Here is a 21,557-nt window from a genome sequence, read left to right on the forward strand (position 1 = left end):
CCCCTGAACACTTTTTTTGTGAGGGTGACCAGCTACTGACATGAGTTGTCCAGGGAGGTTTTAGAGTGTCCATTCCTGGAGATACTCAAAAGCTGGCTGGACATGATCCTGGGCAACCAGCTATAGGTGACCCTGCTTGAACAGGGATGTTGGACTACATGACCTGTAAAGATTCCTTCCTACCTGCAATGTCCTGCAATTCTCAGATTTCTCAGTAGGAATGGAGAACGTGGGTTTTGTACACAAGAGGCAGGACTGTTGCATATAATACCAGGATATTATTTTGTGTTTGGCATCTTTTTAGAACTTTGAAAGCAAAATGCTCGCTTAAAAGGCCTTGTCAGGGATGAGTGGATCTTGCTTTTGAGTACTTTGAAGAAGGGTGATTGTTAACAGGAAGCAAATCCTGCTAAGTCAGCTAATTTGCTGTGACCCTTGAGTTCCTGATAGTAATTCCATCCTGCTCCACTGGCAAGAAGGAAGAGCTGTCATGTACAGTTGTTACAAATGATCTTGTGTAACAGCAGTGATTTGCTCTCTCCAGCTAAAAAACATAACAGCTAATACTGCCTGTTCCCTAGATGACAGGTACTAGCACTTATGCTCCTAATAGGCTATGAACTTGAATAAAGATCATTTGAAGTGATCTAGACTTCCTGTTCTTTCAAATTTTAAATACTTTGGAAAAAGCCAAATTTAGTCTCATTTACAAAAAATGAAATTATCTCCCTATAATTTAATGTTACAGAAATGTAATTATGACAGAAGCATTCTGACAAATCCCTTATACAGAATATGACCTCTATTTAGTACAAGCAAATGAACAAACCCCTCAAAATCAAAGGGTGAAATGTCTTGGATTCAGGGCTGAGATCAGAGCTCCCAATGACTCCAAGCAGGTGCCCCCCACTCTCCATCAATGGTTGATATTCTGTTTTCATTTTAAACTCTAACTGTGTGAGGTGATGTGCCTGCAGAACCTGTCCTCATGACTGAATGTCTGCCTCTGGTCAAGAAAGCATTTCAATCCTGTGATGAGCATATTTCACATCCCATGATGGGAAGCCTTGGCTTTTATGGGTCAGATTATGAGGCTCAAAGCTCAGTAACAGATCTGAGAGGACTTTTGCAAAACAGCATGGTAGAGGCTGAGACACATGCCCTGTTTTGACATTTTGCCTGAGTATGGGACTTTATTGGGGGGTTTATCTATTTTGATCAAAGCTACTCAAATAAGACTTTTAAGAGTAGAAGTAGAGATAATTTGAAGTCTATAAAATATCAATGATTTAGAAATACTACGTTCAATTTAGATAGGGGTTTTAGATGTACATGAGTTATAAAAGGGGAAACAACAGGTTGAGACAGTATCAGTTTCAAATGCTCCCTCTCCATATTTTGGGCGGGTTTTTTTCTCTTTGTTCTTTCAGAGAAAGTCTGAATCTGACCTATGCCGAAAAGCTACGTAAGCAAACTAAATATCTTTTTAAGTTTTGGCTTTTTCTGTGCTGATTCTCCTAAGAACTGAGCACAGATTCTACCTGTTGGAATCAACAGGACAGCTCTTAGTGCTTTGGCCAGTGCAGAACCAAGCACAGGGTTTGCTTTGCTGCATCTGTGATCAGCTGAGCCCTGCTGCTGGAGTGAGCACCTGGGCTGACACCCCAAGGACTTGAGTTTTTGGGCAGGACAGGGTCACTTTTGTCTGTCTGTGTGTTCCAGTTTATACCTTGCATTAAAGACACAAAGAACACTGCAGTCTTACCTTATGCCTGCATAGTAGAGAGTAGCTAATGGGGCTGAATGCCAGTGAAGGTAATGAAGGGAAATTGGAGTTGGGTTCAAATTAACTGTCTGGTTTTCCCAAGATTTTTCCACGAGGTGAAATGTGAACTAGTTGCACTGCATGGGTGCAGGATGTGTTGTCTTTGCTGCTCTTGCAACATGATCTTAGTTAAATGTGGTTAGGAGAAGACAACAGCTCCCTGGCACAAATTTGCCAGGATGGCTGAAGCAGGTGTAATATTGCCTCCCATCAGACTTAGCCAGAGCAGGCTAGAGCTTTGTTTCTTGCATTGAAGTTATGGTCATAACAACTTGTCTTTTCACAATAGTAAAACCCTTTGAGAACAGTTAGGGATAAAGTGCTAACTTACATTCTGCAGCTCTGAATATTTACCTTTTCTGTACCTTTGTGTTTTAGGGTTGTGTGTCTCTTCTTGTTAATATTTTTACTTTGTCTTTGAGTATAGTAAAGATGTTGGGGATTTCTTTTGCTCCCTGTATATTTTAAAAGTATTACTGAACACACACAACATGCTGTCACAGTGAACACAGGGTTCTCTATTACTGTGCTTAGCTATAGAGAGGATTATATTAAACTCTGTAACCTTGCTGAAGCCCCTTTGTACATTGCTGCTATATTGATAATCTTCACATGATTCAGCTGCAGTTGAAAACCTTTTATTCACAGCATTAACACTTTCCCTTCCAGTGAGGATGAAAATCTCTGGTATCAGGAGATGAACTCTCTGATGTGCAGATAATTTATTATTTTTTTTAATTAGTGTGTCCCTGCAGATGTTGCCTTGGACATTTCTTTACCCAGACATGCACAGAGACTACTCGTCAAATCTAACCATTCCTTCATCCTTTTGATGAAGGAACTAGTGGTCAACTAAGGGTCTGTTAATGCTCTCTGATTGCTTTCAAAGTAGTGAATGCTTTTGGAAAATACTTGTGTTCTAAAAGAAATCCCTAATATTTCAGAGTAATTAAGAAAAAGCATTTTCCTACTATGCTGCATCCAAAAAGGAGCAGTATTACCTATGTGCCAGTAGACTGAAGAAAGAATATGTGTTGACATTTTGTATCTGTGATGTGCAGACCTGTTAATGAACAGCTTTCCTCTAAAATACAAAGCTAAATGCATCATTGAAATTTATTGCCCCATCTTCAGTACTGTGCAGTGTAGAATTGCAACTTTGTTGACACTCCATTTGACTTTCTTTAAAGAAATCCAGCCAGTTAAGAAAAATTTCAAGCTTGATTTCATTTTTCTTTGTTAATAACTTTATTTCATGCTATTTCTTTTCCACATACTTGCTATTTCTTGTACTTTAATAAGAAGTGGTTTAGGTAGACTACTACGGGCACATTTCTCCTTATACTTAAGACCTTCATCAGGCAACTGGTGGAAAATTATTCCAAGTGTTCATATGACAGCTTTCACTTGCATCTCAGGATTTGAGCATCTCTTTGGCATAGGTCATTGCAAGTCTCACTGCATCTGCAGTTGTCTGGGAGAGTCAGAAGGACAGGACAGGCTGATCATAACACAGTCCAGGTCTCTCTTCTGGCATACAGTGCATGGGGGAAGGGTCGCTGAGGAAGATGTGATGAAAGAGTGGTACTATAGAGGAGGGAGAGCTGGATGTGCTTGTTTCATTTCTGTTTTGTTTTGCTTCTTTTTTTTTTTTTTTTTTTTTTATTTTCTGACTTAAACTTTTCAGCTGTTACTGTCAAGTCTGCTTCCTAATTTGAAGGATTTCCACATTTCTTCCTGCAACTGCACAAGTTTTAAAATAGCCTTTTTTACCTCTTGTCTCTGCCTCGTTTCGTGGTATCCTGGGAATTTTACTGCTCTCCAATAAAGGGCTGGACTATTCAGGCTAGTACTAATTTGACCTTAGTGCAACTTTTGCCTTCCAGTACAAAAAAAAAGGAAAGGAATATATGTGAATTGCACCTAGATGCTGAGTTTGAAAACTTTTAAGTGGATTAGGTCATGGTTGCATTTGACAATTTTAGTCATTCCTTGCTTGGGAAAATGGATGCTTATCATATATCCTGACATAACATATTAGTGTTTCTTATTCCTGTGGAAAAGACTGTCTAAAAATCTTAGACTTTCAGTTCACTTTTTTTCTGATCTGTGTGCTGTTTGTACTTTTACATTTGAAGAATTTAGTTTAAGCATAGATAAAGCATAGATATATCATATAGCATAGATATACCAAATTCTTCTGTATTACTTTCAAACAAAGAGCAACATTTACTGTAGCATAGTTCTCTACTGAAGTAGCTGCCAAGCTATGTATTATAGCATCTGTTGCTAAAAAAAGAACAAAATTAAAAAAAAAATGCTGGGAACATTGGCTTCAATTGGAATAGTAAATGTTTTCCGTTTTTGTTTATGGTAGGATCAATTGCAGTGATTGTTTTATGATTATTTTTTGTTTGGGATTATTTTTATTTTTATTTGGTTGGATTTCTTTTTGGCTGGATTTTGTTTGGGGTTTTTTTGTAATATGACCTTAAACTTGGAAAGCCTTATAAAGTGTGCAAAAGGTAAAAATGTTATGTCAAAATGTAATGTAATCAAATTCTTTTAATTGGGCACTTGATACACTTTCTTGTAGAAGATACAGGAAAAAAACACTAGCAAAACCAAAACCACACCCCAACATAGTAGAAAATATAATTACTTGTGAATATATTAAAAGTAATAATAACAAGAGCTAGAATCCCTGTCTGTTGATAGAATAATTGTTTGATTACTGACAACTTTCATTGTCTGTACTAATGCACACACTGGTAATGTGGGAAAATATTGCAGCTTCTGTACTTGCTTTATAACATTTAAAAGCATTTGCCACATTTTTTTCCACTCTTAAGTTATAGAGAATAGCTCAAGTAATTTCTGGGAAACAAAGCTTGACTTTAGGCTTCATATCACTAAAAAGAAAAAAGTAGTTGTTTAAGGTGGTTAACTGTTCTTAAAATATTTGTGTCTTCAACGAACTTTGTAATTACCTGAGTAGGTTTAGTAATGAGTATGGATCATTTAGTTTAAGGTATTTTCATTGATATTATTTAACTTGGGAAGGTGACCCTGAGCTACATTGCAATGTGTGATTTGAGTGCCCATGGGATGCCCTTCATTGGTTTGACTGGGGGAAATTATCTGGATTTCTAATGTACTTTAATTACTCTGCTTACATAAATTGTCACATACAAGCTTCTTAACTGTTGAGTCTGTTCTGTCAATGATCCATCAACAATAGGAATATACTAGGCTCTTCCTCTGAGATTTGAAGACTTATTCCATCAATGAAAGAATTGGAATGGTTCTGTTTAAACCCACTGTATCTTCAACAGGAAAAACTGGGATCTGCTTCTACTCAGGCAACAGCTGATGTGTGGTAAATTGAAAGGATCTGTAGCCCTTTTTGTTTTGTTAATAGGCATTTTTTTCAATTAAGGAAATAATGCATAATATGTTTTAGGATGTTTAGGGGCAATGTTTTCCTGATGTGTGTTTAGAAAAAAGGAACTAGTATGGTCAGGAGTTTTGGCTGGAGGAAGGTGAACTATCCTTCAGCAGTGAGTAGCTAAGGTTTTACAGACAAGCTGTTCTAATTTAAATGTATGTCTTACAGCCTAAGTGAGATGCCCTGTCATTTTTATTTATCTCTCCCTATGTGTATATATATATATATGTGTCTACTCATCTATAAATAAGTCTGAAGCACCTCAGTCCCAGAGTATTGTAGTGATTTAGGCCTCTCTTGACCACCTCAGCATCTTGTTTGGCACCCACAGCATGTGTATCTTATAAAACAAACCACTCTTGCTTCCTGTGTGGGACTGCTTGCCAGTGGAAAGTATGAAGTGAAGGACTGAATCCAGTGTGTGTCTGGTGGATTCAGAAACATCTTATTCAATGTCTTGAAGAGCAGAAATATCTGTGCTTGAACTTGAAGCCCACTTCTGAAGATGCATCCTTAAACACATTTGGTTTGGGTGATTTCTTAATTTTCTTTTTTTTTTTTTTTTAATAACAGACAACAGATGGTCTAAACAATTCAATGTCTGTTACCTAGTGGTTAAGACATAATACAGGGAGGGAAAAGAAGTGCCATGTGCTCTAGCCCATGTTCTGGGATTTCATATTCTTATCCATTGACAGACTAATGTAAAACTTACAATCCAAGAGCAGAGCCTGGTACCAAAAGTTGTCTATCAGGACTGGACCGAGGTGCCTTTTACCCTCAGGCTGTGTCTCATGGGTTGTTATATTAAAAAAAAAAAAAAAAAAAAAGTGTATTCCAAGTTTTAAAATTACGGGAGCTACTGTTGCACTTTGTGTGCAGCCTGCTGTTCTGGGTCTGAGTTAGTCATGATTGTTTCTGAACCTCAGTAGCCTGACATTGTAAGTTAGATACACTGCTGAAGGCATTTGTGTAGCTGAATTGAAGGCACCTATTTCAACATCCCAGTCAGAAGAGGAGGGTGTTCTGGCTAACTGAGCAGTTTGAGAATTACAGTTCAGGGGTCTGATATATGTTTGTACCCTGCTTTCTAACCACTGCATCCTTTTATCCCTTTGGATCTCATCCAACATCGAAGATGTCACTTTCTGTGTGGTTCACATTGTTGTGCTTGATGAAGGCATGTTATAACACTGACATGTATGATGTGCAAGCCTGTGCTACAAAAAACATTGGGCACAAATGGGTGAATTTTAAAGCATTCTAAAATTTTAAAGCAATCTCTCTTCCCTTGTGGCTTTTTCCTATCTCATCACACCGGTCAGTGATCATCATATGCATATACAGCCAGGTATATTATTCAGGCATCCTTTTTGCAGTACACACTTAAATATGCAGTTTATTGTGGATTATTGAAGCAAATTTAATGCTGTATAACAAGCTGTGACTTCAGAAATGTACTTACATTCTGTGGAAAACTGCATGTTTGTAGCACACACATAAAAAGTAAGTAAATGCTTGTGGACAAATTACTAAGTAGAAGTTGAACAAGTGAGCTTGGCAACATAGGAGTTGGTATCTGTATGGATCAATGAAATAAGTGCTATGTTTGCGGTTTTATATAACTATCATGTAACTAAGTGGTGTAGTAGTCACCTAGTTGGAATACCTCTACTGGAGGTAGAAAGCATATGGAGGACACACAAGGATCTTCTTCAGCTTAACCTTGGACTAGTTACTAGAAATGTGTGTGGCTTCTGCCAGAACCTCACTTTCAGTTCTGGTTGGAAGAAACAATTCTGGGGGAATGAAAGGAAGAAACAAGTAAAGGTGTAAAGGAGTATTGATGTTTTATGACATTCAAACCAAATGAAACTGGATGAGTTACTTTGAACTGAATTCTGAAATGCTGCTTGGAAAACATTTTGCACTGTAGCAGTAGCACAAATTTCAAGTGTTATCACTACAGTGAGATTTGCACCACAAAAAATATACTGCCTCGATTTCTACAGGAAAGCCCAATATTGTGCCATGCAATAGGACTATAGAATTTCTTTATATTGGCAAGTAAGAGGGGAAGGGAAGCACCTTTCTCTGTGAAATGGAGTAGTATCAATATCGACACTTTTATTTTGGATTTTATTTTAATGCCATCTTTATTGTGTAACTTGCTGCTCCTGTTCTCAGCAGAGACAAATATGCTTTTCATTTCTGTTGAAATGCTGTTGAAAGGCTATTTATTGTGGGGAGACCTTAATACAATGCTTTTGTTGTGCACATTTCTGAATAGGTGACATCATCTCTGTGTCTCGGGTTTGATGAGAGGATGTAAAGCTCTTCTGTCTTCTTCACTAAAATCCAAACTCTCATTTACTGTCCCCTGCATCACCTCACCTCCATATTGCTTCAGAGATTTATGCTGAAATCTTCACAGATATCCCACAGCTGAAGAAGCCTCAACTTCCCCCAGTTACTTCTCTTGGTGTTACCACCTCATTGGCAAGATGAAAATAGGGCCAAGGCGCAATGCATTTGTTGCTAAAATATCAACAATGAGAAACTGTGTTGATAATTGTAGTGATACAAAAAGGAGAATGTTTAGAAGAGATATCTCCTAATTCAAGTATTATTAAAGTTCCATTGATCTTCAAAAAGAGAACACAAAGCCTCTATTACATAGTTTTGGATCTGAGTGTCATGGTGCTTTGTTTCGTTTCACTTTGCATGAGTTTTCCTTGAAAGAACTGATGTTAGTAGTTGAAATTCTAAGCATCAAAGCCATTTATCATTTTCGAAATACTCATATATCTCTACATAAGCTCTGCAGATTTATCCAAGGGTATTGTGGCTATCCAAGGGTTTTGCAGGTATCGTGTTTTAATTATTTATTTGTTTCAACATAAGAAGGTCATTCGTTTTCTTTAAAAATACTTTCCTGAGCTTAATCTTGACTGTGCAGCTGAGTTCTGTGGATGCTGTGGGTGGCCTGGTGGAAAAAATCCATGTCCATACCTGGGAAAAATCCATGTCCATGCATGCTTAGTTGCCTGTGAGCCCCTGAGGATGGTAGTATATGTCCCTGGCACTGCTGGTAGGAGGACAGAGGTCTTCTCTTGGTTGTGTGGCATTCTGAATTCTTGTAGATAAATGACATTGCAGTAGTAAGGCTAGGTGCCAATATGCAGCCAGTGTATATTATTCAAGTAGTGACTTGAGTTTGCATTATGCAGACAGACTTCTGCATTTTATGTGTTTTAGTTTTTCAGTTTGACCTGAGGTTTCACATCATTTTAGTAATCCAGGCCTGCAAAGCCATGGTTTATGCTTACAGAAGGATGGTTCATGATTAAAATATCTGCATCCAGATAAATGGCTGCAATTCCTGAGCCAGATGTAGGATTTAGAAAATAATCCCACATGGTACTGCTATAACTACACACCCAGCAAAACCTCATTCAGGTAGCACAAACATTCCCTTCTTTTATAAACTCAGGGTTTATTTGATCTGATGATAAAATAAAAAAGCATGCCTCTTTGTTTATGGAAATAGGAGATCCACAATTTAAAACAAGTAAAACCCACACCAAGTTATTACCATTGTAATGAGGCAACCGGTGGTTCCAGAGCTCTTAACAGAATGGAAAACTACAGGTATATAGTTTCAGAAATTGAGTGATGTTTCATGGTATGCTAGTCTAGTGTTTAGAAAAAAAGTGGAGACCTGAATAATAAACAAAATTGTATTTATCCATATTTTTAAAGAATTTTTAAAAATTGTTTGTTGGCAGAAGTAGCTGTCTGCTTCTGCTGCAGCACGTATTGATGCCCCATCGATTTCAAGCATTTACCTTATTGCAAGCATTTGTGTAGGTTACTATGAATAAACATAAATACTGATTTGTACGTGTTGTCCTTCCCCTGACACAGAGATATATTACCTTACTTTGGAAGTCTGTACACCCTTCTACTTTGCATAGATGGCTAAAGGAGATGCAAGGCACCCTTCTTGGGAGAGGCAATTTAGAGGAGAAAAAAAGGTCTTTGTGCCATTTTTAGTCTGGATGTAAGCAGGGCAGAATTTAGTCCCATTGTATTCTCATCAGTATGAAGCATCTTGCTTTCCTTTCTTAACAAAATAAACAAAAAAGAAACACCTTTATTTTTTTACTGATAAACTTTTTTTAATGGGCAAAAATATAGCTTTAATTGGCTTTTTTACCCCAGCTTTTTACATTTTTTGTTGTTTGTCCTGTAGACCTCACTATTTCTGGACCCTTTTCTTCATCCTATTTTAATAGGGGATACTCCCAAAGGAGTATTGCTTGACGTTTTATGCTAATCCTCTATTTCAATTCATGTTGACTTGGAGAATATGCCTAGTAAACAAAAATACCAACTGACTTACTGAATATCATCCTCAGTTCTAAGCTCTGATTGTTTTCACAGCATCCTTAAAGGGTAAGCTGTCTTCCTATCCAAATATCTTGGCTGGGAAACTGAGGCTAACAAAGGCTGTGTGATTTGTGTGAAGACGCAGAGAGAATAAATGTTGGGATTAGAATTCCTGGCTTCTGTTCCTGTGTTTGGACTCGCACTGTCTCTCAAAGAAATACTTGATTCCTCCTAATACTCCGTACCCTTCCATGTCTGTTAAATGTAGCCATTTGAAAAGTGCCTGGTGCTCAATTCTCTCTCTGTCTGTCCTATTGAAACTAATGGATGCCTGCAGGCAGGCATAAGGTATCCTTACCTTTGACAGCCAGTATGTTTTATGTTTTAAATTATGAGTTAGGTAGAATTTTTGGATCCTAATTTGATATAATGAGATGCACTTCTAATATCAACCCTGGTATGGGAAGGCCTTGCAGCCAGCCTACTCTTTATTTAAAATTATTCCATTTCAGATGTCCTAATGAGTGCTGTGAGTTGTGTAATTCTTTCATAATTTTCCCACATTCCCAGAAGGGAACTAGAGTTGGGAGTTTTTTCTATTTTTGTTTTGGTTTATTTCAAATTAGGGTGAGCACAGAATAAAGATCTAGGGGAAGAGTTTTGTGAAACCCTTGGTATTGTAAGAAAGTCAATTAGGAAAAAAAATATTATGGTCTGCAAATGTTAGCATTAAGGCAAGTCTGGATGCCTCTGCTGTTTGCCATTATCTTATAAATATCTTGACTCTGACTTTACAGTGCTGTTTATAGAATTTAATAAAGCAAATGTAATAATGCTGCCTGTGCTTTAATGCACAATCTCAATTGAGTTGACCAGAAGATAAATAGGAACAGGAATGATAGTGCGTTCCTACAGATTGTTTTTAATAAGCATGTTATTTAGTTGATCAGCCCAGTGCAGTAATGCCTCCTATCCTGCTCTGCTGGACAAATTTATTAATGCTTCCTTCCCCCCCCCTCCCCATTTCTCTGAGAACATTGATTCCCTGCAGACATATCTCTATTAAACCTCTAGAAAGTCACAACTTCCAAATTAGATTAAGTAGCAGGAATGGTACTAGGAGAATCAAAGAAAATTGAGTGCGTTATTGAATTCATGCCACATTGTCTCAGGAAGAGATAGGAGTTATGTGTAGTGGTAACTTTTGTCCTTACTGTACTAACAAAGCTGTGGGCGTTGCTGTCAAACCTAATTGTCTGCAGCACATCAGGATAAAATGAATCTTTTCTCTTATCTAAACTCGTACCTAGTGAGGTTTTACAAATGAGAAAGAGGCTTCAAAAGGAAGCTTTACAATTGATCAAAATCATTTGCCATTATTTGCTGTATACAACCCTGTCCTTAAAACCCTACTGAAAAAAAAAATTCTGAAAAGCATCTGGCTTTGGATTTTAAGCAGACTTGCTTGTCATGTTAGCAGTTGCAAAATGTAGATACTCATTTTAAAGCTGCCTATTTCTCATTTTGATCTGACATACTAAAAAGCATATAATTAATGGTTGACATTAGTAATTAACATTAACTTTATGGTGCTTAATATGCCATCATTCATCCATCAAATAACCGGTATGCATAATCTCTAGGTTTAAATTGCACAAAATGATCCATCAGTTCACAGGCTCTGCAGCTTGGAGTAGTTGTAAATGCGTTTTTAAAAGATGTGAATTTTTCATTTATTGAACATAAACATTGTTTTTGTTCCTCCCTAGGAGTGTGCACAAACGTGTAAGCCAGGGACTTCAACCAGGGAACGCAGCCCCAGACGCGCAGCTCCTATTAGTGGCTAAAGAGCACCACCTTGCTGTCGCCACTGCTCTCTGGAGAAATTTCTTTCCCTATTTGAAGAGCCAGAGAATGTCACAGATGCCACCTTCCCCCCAGCTGGCTGATACAGCTGCAGGTTAGCATTGACCCTCCTCACGAATGCCAGATTTGGTGCTGTTTTCTGGGTCACAAACTTTAGAGAATTTCGCTTTTTTTTGGACATTGCTACTTTCATGTGGTCACTTGAATATGCATAAGTTCAATAAGGAGATTCTATGCTAAATATTTTGACAAGAATAAATATTGTAGTGTTGAATTAGTTGATAGAACACAAACAGATTGAAAACTCAAAAGGGATTTGAAGCCACATGAGCCTGACTTCCTTTTCCGTACTAGTCACAGATTATAATAAACCTTGCAAAGGTTACACAATAAAAATAAATATCTTTCACTATATCTAGAATTTACATATTTTTGTAGAAATTTATTATAATTTTGTGTTGAACTATTCATTATGGTTGTGATGAAAAATATATTTTACATTTAAAGGTGATTTCTAAAAGATTGGTTATGTGGCTTGCTTTTTGCTGACATTTTACAGTCATTGTCATAAAAATGTATTTCATATTTCATTTAATTATATACCTTGCTTTACACTAAGGGTTTTAATCTTCAAGTATAGCATTCCATATATATATGAACTTTGGTGAGTCAGCATGATGGTCAACAGAAAGAATCACAATTTGATCTTTAACATCAGTAGCGAGCACTGCATTCTGTAGTTCAACTAAAATTTAGACAAGTGGGATATAAAATATTTTTTTTTCCCCACCATGATGTGAAGTGGGTAAAGTTATGAGCTCAGAAGAGCTGAGTAAGTAATAGGAAAGCTAAAGGACTTAATTTGAAGCAGCTCTGCAGTAGTTAGTGGGGAGCATTAACGAAGGAGGCAGCGTGCGACAGCAGTGGTCTGACACTGCTGAAGTGTATGGGAAACAGCAATACACATCAAAGGAGGAGGTTGTTAGTGTCAAAACTTTCATTCCTTTCCTACGGTGTCATAGCTTTTTATTTTACACTAACACAGTGAAATAGCAAGAAGAACAACCTATTATAAACTCCTCTTTGGAAGCAGGGGAGTGCAGTTGTGACCTGCTTTATAGAGACGTGTGAGGCAGTACTACAGAGGGGAGGCAAACCCTTCCCACGCTGTATGAGCTCCTTGCTTCAGAGGCTGCAGCCCAGAGGAGAGAGCATCTCTCGCAGCTCTCCTGCTCCCCCTGCCAGGCAGATAGCCTGGGACTCACATCAGCTTTTCTGCCTCCCGTTTCTCCCCCACCCAGTGCGATAACAATGCGATAATCTGGAGTCGGGCCGGCGCAAATTGCTTCCTCACCTGAGGCAGAGCTGGGGCTCTGTGTGACCTTTTTTATCCTGAGGTATGTGAGGAGACCTGAAGGCCTTCAGAGAGTAAGGGAGGCTGTCCCTGCACCATTAGTTAAAATACCTTCAAGTGCTGTTTCTAAAAATTAGCCTTTCCTGTCTAATTCAAAGTCAGCTTATCAATGCCTGCAGTTTTATAAATGATTATTTTAATAAATTGATACTACCTTCATGTTTAATTTGAGTCAGAAAATTTGGGAGCTAGAGAGCCCCCTTTATTTCACCCCAAAGTCAGTTTTCCTGACTCATTTTATGCCTCCTGTTTCTTACAACCTAAGAACTGCTCAGCATTTCAGACTGTTTTTTTCCCGAGTTAAAATGCATCTGTCATTTGCAGAACATGCTGTATTTTTTGTGCTGGCAGAGTTAGATAGAGTTTCCACAGCAGGACTTAGAGAAGCAGCAAAACAGCCTCATTAACAAAAACTGCACCAAGTACTGTCCCAGTTTCTAGATCTGCAACTGCTCTATGAAGATCCTGTTTTTTTCAGTTATAAGCTTGTCCATACTGCTTTATTTCCAGAATAACTTCTGATACATGAAATTCTATTCTAAAAATAGGAGGGTGCCAGCTTTTACTAGTGAATTCTTCCCGGATACAGTTCCTTGCTGCAAGAAGTGTGTAAGAACAGCTAAACAAATAAATAAAACTCAACCCTGTAAAGCACGGTAATACTTGTACAAGGGAAGAAGTGGTGGATGGAGGCAAGAAAGGGAGGCCAGGAAGACAAAAACGCAAGTTTTAAAGACAGGGTTTTTATTGCATAGGTGGTCATGCAGTGCCTTCAGGTGGTTTTGTGTACATATTTAAAACTGCATATGTTTGGATCTGTTTGCCCTTCTTTACACTCAGTGTGTCACGTTGACTTAACTCCTTGGGACAGAGAGTATATTTCAACACGTATGCAATGCTGTTAGAATAGCTGTCCAGTTTTAATTGAGATTTCTGGTATAATATAATAATAATATAATATAATAATATAATAATAAAAAATTATTTTTAATAATTTTTCAATCCTTTTTAGTGGAACAGGGATGTACTGAGAGTCTGCTAACATGGTGCCATGTTTTTATCTCTTTAAAATCAGGTTTCACTCTCTTAGCTCTGGATATACCCAGCAAAGCCCTATCAGATCTCCAGCCACAGCCTGTTCTATCAATGATGCAGCTGTTTGGATGGGATGACATGGTGTGGCCTCAGCTGGTGTCAAGATATCTAAGTCACCTAATTCAAAACAGGTGAAAAATAGCAAGTGCTTCTTCTCCCAATACCTTCTCATTCTTTCATTAGAATTGTGAAAAATGTTGATTCAAACAATGATGTTTCTTTAAGATGGTCCAGATTCTTTTCATCTGTTCTAGGTTTCTTGAAATCTGGGACATTTCAGGGGGCATAGTGTGTGTTATTTGGATTACTTGTTTTTATATGTAAATAGCTTAAGGCACTCAAAATATGTCAGGAAGATAGTTAAGTATTTTGAAAAAGTTGTCTTTTTATATAACAAACCAGTAATTGTTTCCATTGGAAACAGGTTACTTCTAACAGATTTTGGAAAATTAGAACCTAGACAATACATTCGGAAAAATACTTCAGTGAAGAGCAGGACTGCATCAAAGTGAAATGCTTGAACCCATAACCTGTTTTTATTTGCATAGTTACAGACAATCACCCCTTCTATTGTTGCTACTCTTGGTCAAAGTTGTTACAGATTGTCAAGGCAGTACCTGGAGCCCTGGCTGCACTTGAAGTTGGATAAAGTAACTTAGTAAATTTAAAAATTTCCAGTTAAAAGTACTGGTCTTATTGTTCTCCTACCATTTACACTTAACACCAAAACTTAAATCTTCTTGTAAAAAGTCAAGATACAACATTATCACAGAAATCTGAAGGTTTAGTAAGTGTTTAAATATCTTGACCTGCAAAATAAAAAACTCCTGCAGGACTGCAGGCAAGCTCAAAACACTTTCTAAGTGCATAGTGGGGTTGTTTTTTTCAGGTTTCTGAGAACTACTAAATGAATGCTTTAAATTAAATGATAGCTTTAGAAAATTTATCACATTCCTATGTTTTGCATTCACAGAATCACAGAGTTGTTTAGGTTGGAAGAAACTCTTGAGATCTGTTAGTCTGACTCGTCCAATGCTTCTGCTCAAGCAGGGTGAGCTAGAGCAGATTGTCCAGGAGTCTGTCAGAATTTTATATACCTGAAAAATTTTATTTGCTTGAAGTAGGCTTCTGTGAACCTAAGGTAGATGGAAGGTGGTGGTGGTGGTTGTTTTGGCATGTTTGGTTTTTTTTTTTCTCCCTCACCTGAATTGGGTTTGGAAGCAGGGGAGGTGAGAGATGAGAAAGGGGGAGTGTTTCTATGTCAGACTGAATTTGAAAGTCAAAAATGTTGCACATTTTTAGGGTGCACATTGTATGAAGGAGCAGAGCTGTAAATCAGGATACAGTAAAGACTATTTCAGTGTGATTTGCAAAAATGAGACTGGGGTCTTCTTGCAGGGGGATGCAAGTTTAGTACCTCATGTCAGTTTGGAACTCCGGAGAGGAGCATTCAGTCCTGATTTGCCATGTATCTCTTGTATGAAATAGGAGTTACAGGTATTAAGAAATACCTGTTTATAGTTTGGTTTTTTTTCTCTTCAGGTGAGATCAAGAAAACATTTTGATGCCTAAACTGGAATTTTTGGTATAATTTAGGTTGATTATTGTTACTTAAGTAATCAATTCATTAAGTAATCAAAATTCATTAAGCACCTGGCATATTGTTATATATGAATCCTCACATACATTGCTATGCTGACTGAGACAACATTTACTGAATTTGGAAACACTGCCAGAGCATTCCTGCTCCCCGGTGTTTGGGAGCACAGTTGCATTAGCAAGTTCAGAGCATGCACACATGGCTGATGCTGAGTTCCCCATGCAGCCCTGCAACCATGATTCCATCTAAAAATGCACTCACTACTAGAGATATACCTGGTATATGGCATTTGAGAGGTTACAGCACTTGTGCAGGAATTTGGAAACCCAAGTTAAGTGGGTTGTGCACTCTTGAGAGAATTCAAACCTTCATATCCACATACCGACTTAGAAAGCAATGAGAGGATCTTGGTCCCTTCTTAAAATTTGTGCCATGGATTAAGTAAAAGTGTCAGGTTCATGGATCCATGTTGATTGAATTAGCAGGAAGAAGCAAAGCTCCATAGTTGAGTGATGATGGATGTTTGTCTTCTGCTTCTGTGTGTTTTCTCTCTCTGGTTCTCTCATATCTCACTCTCTGCTTTTCCCTTGCTGGAAGCATGGGACAGAAAAAATTTTTGCCCCTAATTGGCTGGGGTTTTGATTGCCTACCCTCAAGGAGAAATATCTGTTTCCCCTATCATTTGTCTCAAGGCCAACAAGGTAAAAACTGAGTATTTGAAAGCAGGCAAAGGTATATCCCAGCCTCATCACTAGACCTGGAAGGTGCTCAGATTTCCCTGTAAAACAATGAGTACCTAAAATAAAGACTTTTTGGGTAGGACTGTGCAGAGTTACTGTACTCTAAACACTGTCATTTTATTATATGCTAATAAAATGGGCATTTTTTGTAGCATGATTCATGTACTTATTTTACCTTAGGCAGTTGTAGAGCAAAAGTTATCAAAGTGCTGGCATCTTAAGGCTTCATGGCTCCTGTGCTCTGATAATTTTCACATCAAACATTCTCAGTTAAAAAGTCAAGATTATTTTGTTGCTGTTACATACCCAGCAAGCTCTCTTTAAGATGGAGGCTTCTGCTTATCAGGTATTTCAATATCTATAATAAATTTTCTGATGGAGAAGCTGTGCCCTTGGGAACATAGACACAAGCTTTGACATTTTGCAGTGGTGCCTAAAAGTTCCTCTTCAGATTCATGTTGTGTAACCTGTTCAAACAAACTGTGTAAGCTCACTGGTTTAAAAGGACCTTTTGACATGCTTCTAGCAGGTATTGTCCTTTCCTTTCTTAAAGATGAGGAGCATATTCCTCTCCAGTTCTGGGAAGATGCCTAAGTGGCCTGCTTACTCTCAAGCAAGAGAAATGAGAGTGAGACTACAGAAGAAAGTAGTTTTGTGAGCCTGTGAGGCTACTCAAGTATAGTTGCTGTGTACATCAAGATTACATAAAGCTGTAAGTCTTTATATGTTACTGTAAGGAGAACTAAGTCCATAGGCATCCTGGCTTTTGTTGTTGTTGTTGTTGTTACAAGAATTTAATTTTCATTTTTTATATTTCATTTGCTTGAATTTGGTCTCCTTATTTAATTTGTCAATAGGATTTCAGCAGGGATGTTCAGACAAAATATACAGCTGTTACTTGTTTTAACTAAATGAAACAGGAAAAGAACTATATTACTGTTGTTCATTGTGAAACAGAATCCAGTTTGTTTTCCTTCTGGACCTCTGTTGACTTTCTGTTGCAAGCATGAGTAAAAAGTCTGTAGAAAATAAGTAGATTTATATGTACATATATCAAGAAAAGAGTACAAGCATTTTCCATTAAAGTCAAAGCACCTAAGACTGACCAGGGTGGAAATCTCTCAAATGAAAAGGTGTAACTATTTTCAAGAAATTTCTCTGACCTGAAGCACACAGGGAGCTCATCCAGTAGGAATTGCAAACAGTGTGCAGAACAGACCTGCTGTCTGTTAGCCATGCGTTCCTGCAGAATTAATGATTTGGGGCTGATATGCCTGGGGAAAACTGACCACAGCAGCTTCTCACTCTGGTAAGGAAGGTAAAACTTTGGGAATACTGAAGAGTAGAGTACAAGTATTGTGGACTGCATGTTGCTGGTGCCCTTGGCTCTGGCCTGGCACCTGGCTGGTAGAAGAGTTGAGAGTGCTTGATTTAAAGGCAATATATAATAAGTTTGCTGTGTGGGGGAATGTATGTACTTGTGTTTGTATACATACATAAATGCATACCTCTGTTAAGTGTACATCAGGTATAGAGGTTTCCTTTCTCATCTACAGGCTGCCTTTTTATGTTCCCTTTTTTGATCTGTTTCTAACATGATGTGTCTTTATTTGCTAAAGCAGACTTTCTCTTCTCCATTTTTTACGTAGTTACAAGTAAGTAGATTTCAGACTTGTATGAGGCACTCAAGCTGGCTTTTTATGAAAGGCTAGGGTGGCTTAAGCAGTGTCAGCTTAAAGTTCCAGATAAACTATCCCCAGCATTGTGCATAATTAATTCAGATAATACTGTTAAATTATCCATTGTTAGTATAGGGGTTTTCCCAATGTGGGAAGTTTTCTCCCTCTGTTTTCTTTTATGTAGAGAAAATACCTGTATAGGCGTATACATGCTTTTATATTACCTTGTGTGATATTGTCAGATTTATCATACTCCCTGTATTTAGGCATAAGGATACTGTGTGCAAAGTCTGTGGAGTACTCAAACAGAATCTCTGTTCACCTCTTCTATTGCTGATTGTGTGCATTTTTTGTGTGTGTCTACAGCCAAAGGAGACACTCTGCCACCTTTCTGCATACTTTTGTTAGATCTTGTTACCTTCTTCTTCCTTTTCTACCCTCGCAGTGCACTGTGTGAAGCTTTTTCTAGTATGGGATATACATCCTATGAAGCTTTGACAGTACGTTCGTGGTTTCGATGCATTTTGCAAATGTTCATAGATCAACAGAGTGGTTTGCTGGCCAAGACAGATGCTGAGAGAACAGTTGGTAAGTGTTCACATTTCCCTAATGTTTGCAGTAATGATTCTATATTGCAAAACTGGCAAACATTTTCAGCTAATTACAAAATGTATTTTTGTTTGTATTCCTTTACTTTTACCTAATTACAAAATGTGTTTCTTTACACTGCTTGTGCTATTTATTGATAGTTTGCCTGCTCTGCATATGACAAATTTATCACAAACAAAGATAAAAGAGCTTGTTTCCTTGGAAGCAAAGAACAAAAACTTGCTCCCAAGGAGACAAGCTATTTTTCCACCATGGAGCAACTGCTCTGAAAAAAAATGAAAATCTGAAGTAAATAGTCAGAAATCATGCTGTGAATACCCTAAAAAACAAAACAACAACAACAACAAAAAAAAGGAAAAAAAAAAAAAAAAAAAAAAAAAGGAAAAAAAAAAAAGGTAATTCTTCCCTTTTTTATATTGGATATTTTGCTTTCTTAGAGCAATAGTTTATCACTTTTTCTATAAAACACTACAGTTCTAATTATCTGTAGAACACATGATTCTGAAGAAAACCACCAGGAAAATGAAAAACAGTTATCCATACTTAATACTCTTCATTCTCTTATAACTGTATTAGAAAAATAACTAGTTTGGAAAACACATTGTCTAGAGATGCAATTGGTTGCAGAATCCTATTTTAGACCTTTTGAAACCATGTTTCATTTTATCTTTTTGGGATTAAAGTAAATGGAAAAGCATAACTGTCTGTTATATTCACTGCTGTGCTCTCTTGTAATTATCAGGGAAAGCCTATATGGAGCAGCTGACTGAAATGACAAGACTGATTTTTAAGCTCTCAGAAGTAGAAAACATTCTTTCAAGGGCCCAGGTTGAAGAGTCAGTTCCCAAGCAAGACCCTAAAACTGCTCTTGTGCAATTCATTAAGGTACTGTACATCTCTGTGTTAGCTTTATGGGACAGTTTTAGTGAAAAATAACTGTGTCAGATTTTTTCTGTTAAAAAGAAATTACGCAGACCTCATGAGAGACTTAACTTATGTTTATTTCAATGTTTTTGTTTTCTTAGGCTGTTGGTAGAGTTTACAGTGGTCTTCAGACACTCTCTGAGAAATCTGCCATGGTAGCAAAGACTCTGGAGTATTTAGGCGATGTGTTAAAGTATGTAAAACCTTATCTGAAGGCAAAAGGACCATCAGAAGGTCTTCAGCTTACATATTGGATCATAGGTAATTATTTTTTAACCTCTTTTCTTTTAGGAAATAGTAATAAGGAAGTGTTTTAACACTGTTTTTCCTCTTTTGTCCATCTTACTGGTTAAAAAAAGGAACCAAGATGTTACAGTTAGATATTTCACTTTCTTCCACTGATTTCCTCTGGGTTTCATCCCGATGCCTAACCTCCTTCTGTGTGTTTTCTTTTTAAGTTACCCCTGCAAATCAGTATTTTCAAAAGTAAGATGTTTTCATGTTTTTTACCACTGAAAACTACCTGGTTTACCTAAACAAGACCAGAAACAATGACAAGGCAGTAAAGCAGTGCTATGACTGGTTACAATGCATTTACTGTAGTTATTAGAGTGGCTTAGGAATGTAGTTTGCTTCCTTTTAGAACTGATTCTCTTACATACATGCTGTGCTTTATTAAGGCTCACTCTCATATTTGTTCATTAAAATGTGAAACTACTGATTGCATGGAAAAATAGTGTTGTTTATTATGAATGACTCTGACCCACTTACCTTTAAAAATAGGGTAAACCATATCTATCTTAAAAACAGAGGTAATTTGCACGTACACAGTGTAATGATTACACAGAGTAAGGTGAGAAGCATGACCAAGATGGGGAAGGTGCATCTAATGTAATGGAATTTGAGTTTTTACTTTTCAATTGCAAGATCTACATATCTTGATACAGAAAACTCGTGTCAAATTAAATGGTTTTAGATATCCAGATGTTGGTTTGGAACCTTGTAAATTAATTTTAGATTGGAATTTTCCTTTCTGTTCTTAACAGTAGGAAACAGCAGTAGCTGTGCTGTTGTTTGTGAGAAATTGTTCTTTCCTTTTAGCTAAGAAAACATTTAAAAGGCTTAAAAAAAGTATGTATTTCAATCACTTCTTCACATTCTGTGCTCTTGTTAAATTGTAAGCACAAAGCAAAGAAACTTAACAAATCCAAACACCTCCTGTGTGCAGTCCGATTGTCTCTTCTACTGTGCCATACATCACAGGAGTGATAATAGGAGGAGTATTTGCAGCTGGAATGAGGATGTTTCTTGCAAAGCAGGAAGCTTAGAAACCATTATTAGAAGTATTGTAAAGCAATCATTCTCTTTCTCTATGATTGATCATTGTGTTTTCTTTCACTCCACAAGATTAATGTTGTTTTGTGTTGTTTTTAGAGATGGTAATGAATGACTTTTATAGATTAATAATATCATGTAACAGCCTACTTTTGATCTTTCATTATTTTCAAAGCCTTAAACGTATTTTCTCAGGATGTTCCCGTATTTTCAATTCAGCAAACTTTTTCTTACTTCTAATTAAATATAAAGTTTAGAATGTGGAAACTACTACATAGGAATCTTGTTCTATTTAATCTGTATTTTGAGTATTGATGCTCATGAATATAGAGTTATTTTCTCAAGAAAAATTACACTTCACTTGCATATAAAAATGTCTCAGGGTATTCACACATCAACACCTTTTTTTCTTTTCTTTTTTTTTTTTTTTTTGTTTTTTTCAACTCAAAAGGGACATCTTAAAACTGACTCAAAGCTGCTCAAGTGAAATGTTTATGTGTTGAAAACAAGAAAGATGTTCTCTTAGGCTCTCGTTTTGTGCAATAAGAGCCCACAAATATTTGGAAAGACCATTCTGGTTTAATAGAGTTGGCTGCACCTCATCATTTTTAATCACTGAATTAGATGCAT

At 37.2% G+C, this 21,557-nt stretch overlaps 1 protein-coding gene across 1 annotated transcript in view; it reads left to right on the top strand.

The window, feature by feature from the left end:
* The window catches only part of MMS22L (MMS22 like, DNA repair protein), an 84,016-nt gene that overhangs the window by 45,749 nt on the left and 16,710 nt on the right, over positions 1-21,557 (top strand). Inside the window, exons 14-18 of the mRNA XM_030447907.1 lie at positions 11,435-11,625; positions 14,021-14,171; positions 18,505-18,647; positions 19,411-19,553; positions 19,694-19,853. Of these exons, the coding sequence (XP_030303767.1) occupies positions 11,435-11,625; positions 14,021-14,171; positions 18,505-18,647; positions 19,411-19,553; positions 19,694-19,853 (788 nt within the window). The remainder of the gene's footprint in view (positions 1-11,434; positions 11,626-14,020; positions 14,172-18,504; positions 18,648-19,410; positions 19,554-19,693; positions 19,854-21,557) is intronic.

Source organism: Calypte anna, chromosome 3, assembly GCF_003957555.1.
Source record: "Calypte anna isolate BGI_N300 chromosome 3, bCalAnn1_v1.p, whole genome shotgun sequence".
Lineage (NCBI taxonomy): Eukaryota > Metazoa > Chordata > Aves > Apodiformes > Trochilidae > Calypte > Calypte anna.